The sequence below is a fragment of the Zootoca vivipara genome, chromosome 17, assembly GCF_963506605.1.
Source record: "Zootoca vivipara chromosome 17, rZooViv1.1, whole genome shotgun sequence".
NCBI classification, from domain to species: domain Eukaryota; kingdom Metazoa; phylum Chordata; class Lepidosauria; order Squamata; family Lacertidae; genus Zootoca; species Zootoca vivipara.
In genome coordinates, this window is record NC_083292.1 from 41190704 (window position 1) to 41199491 (window position 8788).

The following is an 8788-nucleotide window of genomic DNA, read 5'->3' on the forward strand; positions in this document are numbered from 1 at the left end:
CCTCGCTGCTGCCAGTGCCCAGCCTGGGGAGGAATAAGGCAGCCCACCTGCTCAGCCAGAGAAGGTGGTTAAGGTGCTGGCTGGCCAGCTAGTAAACCCCACCTGCACTATACTGCCTTGGTCAAAAATCAGGTCATCGTCATCAGGCTCTGGCCCTCAAACTTGTTCTGGACAATGTATCAATACATAGAATCATAGAATCATAGAGTTGGAAGAGACCACAAGGGCCATCCAGTCCAACCCCCTGCTAAGCAGAAAACACCATCAAAGCATTCTTGACAGATGGCTGTCAAGCCTCTGCTTAAAGACCTCCAAAGAAGGAGACTCCACCACACTCCTTGGTAGCAATTCCACTTCCGAACAGCTCTTACTGTCAGGAAGTTCTTCCTAATGTTTAGGTGGAATCTTCTTTCTTGTAGCTTGAATCCGTTACTCTGTGTCCGCTTCTCTGGAGCAGCAGAAAACAACCTTTCACCCTCCTCTATATGACATCCTTTGATATATTTGAACATGGCTATCATATCACCCCTTAACCTTCTCTTTTCCAGGCTAAACATACCCAGCTCCCTAAGCCGTTCCTCATAAGGCATTGTTTCCAGGCCTTTGACCATTTTGGTTGCCCTCCTCTGGAAACATTCCAGCTTGTCAGTATCCTTCAATTAATCCATATCCAACTGACAATGATCTGGAAAGAAATATTTCTAATTTCCAGTGACAAAGAATTGCCTGGACCAGTGAAGTCACTCTTGTCAGTTCTTAATTCTTTATTCTTATTAACTGCTCCCTGCTGTTCAGCTCAGGCCTCAGTAAAATAACATAGCATTTGGGGGAAAAGATGCAGCCCAGTAACCCAAAACTGGAGGCCAAGATGGAGAAGACCTCCACAGCCACCATATATTTCCCCTTGGTACTCAAGTAGGTTGGAACGAAGGACAACCAAACACTGCAAAAGACCAACATGCTGAAGGTGATGAATTTGGCTTCATTGAAACTGTCAGGCAGCTTCCTGGCTAGGAAAGCCACCGTGAAGCTCACAATGGCCAGCAAACCCATGAATCCCAGGACACAATAAAACATCAGAGTGGAGCCTTCATTACATTCTAGTATTATTTCTTCAGCCATCGAGTGCATGTCAACGTCTGGGAAAGGAGGAAAAGTGGCCAGCCATGTGCCACAGATTGTGGCTTGAATGAGGGAGCAGGAAAGAACAATGGAGCTGGCCAGTTGTTTCCCCAGCCACTTCCTCATGCTGGACCCAGGCTTGGTAGCCATGAAAGCCAGGACCACAATGGCGGTTTTGGACAAGATGCACGAAATGGCAACTGAGAAGATCATGCCAAAAGCAGTTTGCCGTAGGATGCATGTCAGCTTGTTAGGTTGGCCAATGAAGAGCAAAGCACAAAGGAAGGAGAGGAGGAGAGAGAGGAGGAGAGCGTAGCTGAGGTTCCTGTTGTTGGCTTTGACCATGGGAGTCGCCTTGTGTTCCACGAATATTCCAAGCACTGCAGCTGTGATGAAGGAAAAGCAGACGGCAAAAGTGGCCAGACTGATCCCCAAGGGTTCTCCATAAGACAAGAAAGTTTCATCTTTTGGAAGGCATCCATCTCTGTCGCTGTTTGGATACTGATCTTCAGAGCATTCAAAACAGTCATCCATGTCTGAAAAAGAAAAAAAAAGGAAAGATACTATACTATACTTGTGAAGCCATTTTTGCTCGGAACAAATCAAGGTAAATGGTCAGAAAGGCTTGAATGATGGCTGCTGGATCAGTCCTGGTAAAAAAATATAGGCATTTGGCCCAATTAATTCTATATACAAGAGGGCTGTGTTTACTTAGGATCCCAGAGAAATGCAGGTCTTCACTACAATTTGAAGAAGATAAGTTCATCACCAAACCTAAGTTCTCTCTGTTTCCATCATCTCCTGCTATGCTGAAATCCTTAACTTTGCATTCCACGAACATATGGGACTATGCTCCAAAACAGGTACATCTTGGACACCATTCTCTTACCATCCTTCTCTAATTATTTTGAATTTCACGTACTGGATCATACTTGACAAGGCTTATAACTAGTGTACCTCAAAAGTAAATAAAACATCTCCTACCCTTCTGGTCTGAAATTTTGCCTTCTGGGCATGGAATGCAATCATAGCAGCAAGGTAGTTCCCCTTCCTTCTTGGCGCGACTGTAGCCCAATTGGCAATTCTCATTGCACAGAGAAAGGGGTTGTGCCTGTCCATAAAGGAAAGAAGACAGTATTTTTTGATTACAGGTAGGTAGCCGTGTTGGTCTGGATCGAAGTAAAATAAAAAAATTCCTTCAGTAGCACCTTAAAGACCAACTAAGTTTTTATTTTGTTATGAGCTTTCGTGTGCATGCACACGAAAGCTCATACCAAAATAAAAACTTAGTTGGTCTTTAAGGTGCTACTGAAGGAATTTTAGTATTTTTTGACTTAAACATGCCATACCTGTTCCTCAGATGGGGTCAAATTTACTCCACTGCTTCCCACATTGGCAGGAAGACTGGAGTGCCAATCAGATCAGGATGTCCTTTCACATTCAAAGGAGTTGCTGCCCCTTGGTTCTTCTGTTGTTCGCTTCACAGCAAATGCCCCCTTCCACTGTCTGAAACTCAATGTCCCCTGCTGAACACTGAACAGGCCAAAAAACACTCAGAACCCACTTTTATGGGGCATTTGAGAACTTTGGCTCACACATTGCCCTTAGGTTGCTTCTGCTCTTCATTTATTTATTTTTACTGATTGATTTTATACTCAATAAATAAAGAAGTTGCCAATGTTTCCTGGTTCTGTGTGTCTTCCTTTCTTCTCACAAATATGAGTTTCAAACTTTGGGTGATGCCATTTGCTTCATCGCTTCCCAACAATGTTATTTTTTAGCTGTGGCTCCTTTGAACATTATCTGAGACTCTCAGAGGCCCAAACAAGGTAATGTTATGTTATGCTACAGCAATGTTTGGGGTAACAATGAAGAACAGTGATGAGGTTCTTCTTTTTTTAAATTCAGTTTTTAATAAGCCCACCTATCCAACTTCTTTCTATATCCCATTTTGCCATTATCAGCTTCCCACTGACTGTGCTGTTTTCAGCAGCATGTTGGCTCCTCGTCTTCTTCAGGAGGTGAGTTAAATCACATCTAGTTGTATCTTGGAATAGCTGTTTCAGAGTTTGAATAGTGGACCCCCCCCTTTTTTTTTAGCATTGAGGAAATATCTGGAGACACTCTGAAATGGACCTTACCTGGTTGAACCCTGTGGGCCATGTGATGGCATCATCATGAATGGAGAGTCTCTTGCTTGGGGGAGCCTGGGGGCTCATCATTCCAACCTTAACTCTGAAAAAGGAGTCATTTGGGAATGTGATCCAGTTGACGATATCCAGTTCAGTTACCAAATCCCCCTTTTGGCTAAATAAAACCTCTTCCCCGGCACTATTGTTAAATGAGACGCCTCTCAGAAAGTGGTGGAGCTAAATTAGTGAAGAGAAGAGGGGAGAAATTCATGAGGGTATTAAAAAGATACAGATGTATAACAGGATGATATTATTACCCTCTAATTGTTGGCATCTCTCTGTCTCAAGAAACAATGGAGTGTGCCTCCAGGGGTGAAGTCAACCCACTGTGTTAGCAGCACTGAAGTGACCTCCTGGGGTACAAGTTTGGAGAGTCCTGAGCTGCCCAGAGGACAAGACTCCCCTCTTGGTCTTGCTGATGTGGCCGAAAGGAAAGCAGAGCAGGGCATTTGGAACCAGCTTTTTTTCAGGGGTTGCCGGAATGAAGTAGAAAATGCCATCCATGTGCCTTTTAGACTCCACTCTAGATTTGTGTAGGGCTTACTTCTTAGCCTTTTATTCTCCTGAAGATATCCCAGAAGGCAGCAGAGGTGGAGAACATGCATTTCAACTCTGCACAAGGTCATAGAATCCTAGAGTTGGAAGAGACCACAAGGGCCATCCAGTCCAACCCCCTGCCAAGCAGGAAACACCATCAAAGCCTTCCTGACAGATGGCCGTCAAGCCTCCGCTTAAAGACCTCCAAAGAAGGAGGTCAAGATGAAGGATTCTGTTTGCAGCAACTCTAACAGTTCAACCACACCATACATTTAAAGAACTCTTGAAACAGTCATGGTTTTCCCCAAAGAATTATGGAAAGGGAAGTTGTTTGAAGGATTTGAGAGTTGTTAGGAGACCATTAAGAAACTTCCGTTCGTAAGAGTCCTTGAAGGAAGCCATGGCTCTTAAAGTGAAACAAGAGTGATTTAATGTTGCAGATGTGGCCCGTGTGTTTGAAAAATGAAAGATATAGCAGTCCTATCACATTTATATGCTAAAACATGAGGGTAAGAAGAAAAAGAGCTTTCTAAACAAGTCAATGAACTATTTTTGCACCCTGAAAGATGGCAAACTATGCTATATTAGCCATAGAGGGACATTACCTGCCATGGCTGTTGATCCAGCCTAGCCCCTCTTAGTCCATCCATCCTTACACTTTGTTTGAATCTGGTGAAATGCATGTTATGCAAAGCATGTGCCACTGCAAAGACTGCATTGTAGATGCTGTAGCTGTGGGCCGTCATGCTCATTTCAAAGACAGACCCAGGAAGAGTCTCAAGCTTCTCTGCCCCAGTGCAGAGTTCATTGTCTTCCTTTTCAAAAGGAGGAAGGAGTAAAGAACAGAGAAAGGCCTCTTCCCAGAAAGTTCTGATGAAGCCATCCTCCCTTTCTGTGTCAGGGCTTCTCCCCTGAAGGAATTTTTGGAATCCTAGAAGGTTCGCTGAATGGACTGCAAACGAAATGGCACCATGGAGAAAATGTATGTCCCAATTTCTTTGAAAGGAAAACGATGTAAAATCCATCTGGGCACTCATAATCCAGACCTTTGCCCTGATTTCCACCAGCATATTGAGTGTTTCTGCCAAGGTGGGCATTACTATCAATACCATCATGGATTGAATTTCACCAATCACAACCACAACATTGGCGGTACTACGCATAATAACACTGATTGTTTTAGAACCTTCCTCCACCATTTCCATAGACTCACTCGAAAAGGTTAGTTTGGGAAATGTTTCTGTGTAATCACAGCAAATACCTCTTCTGGCAAACATGGGGAGGACATTTTGTACAAATCTCTCTCCGTTGTCATCACTCAGAGTCACCACCCCAATCCACATCCAGTTGAAATGAAGCAGTAACTGGAGAATCCCATTATATTGATGAGCCACATCAGGGAACATCCGGTGAAAGGACTCCTCTTGGATGTGGTTACTCATCACAGGAGAAGAGCCATAGATGAACTGAAAAGAATTGAAAAAATTATGCTTGCAATTCCACCAACTTTGGTGTTCTTATATTCCCTCTTATGGTGAATGAACACAGATTAGACTGCACAGACAAAATTTAAACCTTTTTTTTAAAAAGATACATAAAGGTTGAATATTGGGGCTCTATATGGAGTGGCTAGATTTCTTGGTTGAAATTCTTCAATTTACATATTTTGTTTTTGCTCAGTCACACATAGAGTATAATGTCTTTGCTGCCCCTATATTTTCAATAAAGGGAAAAGCGCAACAGGGATCACTTTCCCCTTAAATTTCCCATGTGAATGTCACCATCAGAACATACGGTATAAGCAAACAATATCAGTCATGTGAACATAGAATAAAGAGCAGATATGAATAGTTTCTGCCGAAGGATCCATAGGACAGCTCTTTCCACATCATGATAGGATTGAACCACGAAGAATTTGGAAGGGGGGTAGATTAAAATGGATTTGTCAAGGCCATTGAGCCCAATCAAGCAATGATGATTTTGGATGACTGGCCTGCATCAGATGCTGAATCACGGATTCTGTGCTGGGATGCTTAAATATTGGGGAGTCGGGGATTAGCCTTCCCTGCACTGAGAAATCCAACATGTCATGCAGAATACACAACAGAATGTTTGTTTCTCATATTCTGGTGTATTACGCGCAGGGATGAATTGTGTTCTTTAAGAGTCATTCACACTTTGTAATCTCAACCTGGGGCCTCAAGGGATAGAATCCAGTGGAAGTGTGAATAGCTTCCGAAATGGCCACACATCTTTGTGAATCCCTCAACCTGCAGTGCAGGAGAAACACAAATGGCTTCTCCAATGGCTCTCTTACCTGTGGCATCTTGTAGATACTCAGGACCATTGCCATGTGGTGACAGATGTCAGAATTCGGTCCCCCGATGACGGCTACTGGACTGTTCTCAACACCACACTTATAGTTAGGGATGAGTCTGCCCCACCCAGAGAGAAGCTCCATGGAGCCATGATAGGTCCAGCTTGCAACGAAATGGCTGTTCAAGATGTGGAATCCCAGGGTGACATTGGGCAAGATCTGTGGGTTGTCATTTATCTCCTTTACAGCAAATACCAAAGCCACAACATGTTGGTAGAGTTGTGTCATGAGCCTGCAATGAGAGGTCCATTTTGCATCTTCTACAGAAAAGGACATGGTCTACATATCTACTTATCTATCTAATTACACAAAAACACATCAGATGAGAACAGACATTTAGCTTAGAATCCCATTTTATTTATTAAATTTGTGATGAAATACTTCAATCATGTCAATCCAGAGAAGCTTCTTCTGATTCTTATCTTGCTCAAGTCCCATGCAATATTTCAAATGCATAGAATAGGCTTCCATTCTACTTCACACCACCTATCACTCCAAATGCAGGGTGATCTACAATAGATATAGCACACCCATGGAGAGGAAATGAACACACACACTGAAATATGACAGAACTTGTTCCTTAGAGGAGGTGAGCATTGGTACAAATTGCATCCAAATGATACCCGGTTGGACAAATTTTCTAAAGCACAAGAGAAAATAAATACATCTGCCATTGCTACTATTAAAGTTGGAAATAAGTGGTAAACTGGTCTTGCTTTATAAACATTAATTTAAACTATGGTTGACAATCCCAGCAGAAGTGGGCTCGAGCTCTCAGGTCTCCACTTCCTCGCCCCAGAAAAAAAGCACATCAAATGCATAGGCACAATAATTACTTATAAGAAAAGCCAATTGCACCACCAGCAAAATATGAATACATTTACAATGGAAGTATTATATTGTTAAATAAACACAATTCCTTACATCTGGTCATCATAGAGTTTAGCAGAGGGACGTTCTTTGAATGTTATCTTGTTTACTAATGTATAGACCTGAGACATTATGCCAGCAATCATGAGATCTCCTGACTGATAGTATTTGGGAAGAATGGGAAGAGGCTCACTGGTGGGGCACTGAACAAATGGAATCCTGCATGTAGTTAGAGGCAGCGGTATTAATAGTAAGATCACAAACACTACCATCTTGCAGGAGAACTCTTAACTGCTCATTGTAATGCAAGAATCCCTGCCTTGAATTAGGACTCAAGCAGCTGAAGAAACAGTAACCAGACTGAAAGAGTCTTGCATTTCTATAGCCTTAGTATACATTTGAATGTGCCCACTTGAACTCTCCTGGGTTGGGGAAATTATGATTAATTACATAATTACAGGAGATACAACTTATGGCAGCTGTTGTTTATGACTCACTCATAATTGTTAAAGAAATCATGTCCCCCCTCCTCCCATAGCAAAAGTCTTATTTGATCCTGCTCAAAGTTATAGATCCTTTTCACATGTACTGGTCTCTAGTTCCTTAGCAAGCAACCTGGGTTCTATTGAACCTTCCCAGTTCAATGAAAAATGGAGAGCTGGCTCAAAGAGGAATTGTGGGGTTTTGTGTTCCATTGGTATTTGACCCTTGCCACTACTGGCTTATAAAAACTAGCAGTGAGAAGGCAGCCAGCTGGCTCAAGGTCACACTGTGAACTTCATGGCTGATTTTTGATTTCAACCCTGATCTCCTAGGTCCACCTAATATCCCTCCACTTAATTCCACTTCCTTTAAAGAAGACGTACAAGTGAATAAGCTGGAGGCAGGGCATAGGGAGAACTCAGAATACTTAGAACATAGCACTCAACTGTTCTCTCGTGAGCAGGGCATTTATGGAAGTTAGCCTGGTCTCTGATAGGATCCAGGAATGTTCTGGGATTCATGTGTCCTCATTTGGGCAGCCACTGCTAAGGGGCACAATTTTCTGCTCTTCTCAGTGTTTAAATAATTTTAGTAAAGAAAGAAGGCAGTTGTGGTGGCTGCTAGGAGAAGCCGGACTCTCCTCCAATCAGAGCAAGCGGATGGAGCTGAAAAACATTGATGTGCCAGGTTGGCAGAGCGAGGAAGCGAGAACAGCCCTTCGCTTCACCTTGCCCAGCCCCAGCAGATAACTGGTGCAACTGGAGTGTGCAGAGCCCATGTCCCCTGGGAACTGTGAGCTCAGCAGGAAGGTGGCAGCAGCACGCGCAAAGGAGTGGGGCATGTGGCTGCTGTCACAGGGGGAGCAGGAGGCAAAGGGGCTTTGGGGGTTCTCTGCCCCTCTGGCGGTGGTGGGGGCTATTCAATGGCAGCTCTTTCCCTCCCTCCCACTGGGCTATCACCAAGGAAGCTATGGCCTTCATAGTTCCCTCAAGTGCTGGAGCCCAGTGGAGGAGAAATGGGGCACTACTACTCCTCCTCTCTGCTACTTCCACCTCATGCTCAGGCCTGAACTGGGAGTGGAGTCCAGTAGAGGATAGGGGCAGTGCTGTTGCCGCTGCCAATACTGCCACCACTTCCACCCCCAGCATTTTGACTCGCGCCTATGTCCTGGATCCAAACTGGAAAGTATCCCTAGAGGTCACAGTAA

General features: G+C 43.7%; 1 protein-coding gene across 1 annotated transcript; it reads right to left on the reverse strand.

Moving 5' to 3' along the window:
• Positions 1–756: 756 nt before the first annotated feature.
• Positions 757–7280, reverse strand: LOC118075596 (vomeronasal type-2 receptor 26-like). The gene is made up of 6 exons (XM_060269585.1): positions 7153–7280; positions 6169–6346; positions 4457–5317; positions 3264–3491; positions 2107–2233; positions 757–1658 (listed from the first exon to the last, which is right to left on the reverse strand). The coding sequence occupies exons 1-6, from the start codon at positions 7242–7244 to the stop codon at positions 757–759; spliced, it is 2388 nt and encodes a 795-aa protein (XP_060125568.1). The 5' UTR covers positions 7245–7280.
• Positions 7281–8788: the final 1508 nt, after the last annotated feature.

Coding starts and splice junctions, on each gene's coding strand:
- LOC118075596 (XM_060269585.1), bottom strand. CDS start 7,244: ATGATTGCTGGCATAATGTCTCAGGTCTATACATTAGTAAACAAGATA. Junction 3,492..4,456: donor TGGATCAACAGCCATGGCAG/GTAATGTCCCTC, acceptor TCACTAATTTAG/CTCCACCACTTTCTGAGAGG. Junction 2,234..3,263: donor GGCCCACAGGGTTCAACCAG/GTAAGGTCCATT, acceptor CTTTATGGACAG/GCACAACCCCTTTCTCTGTG.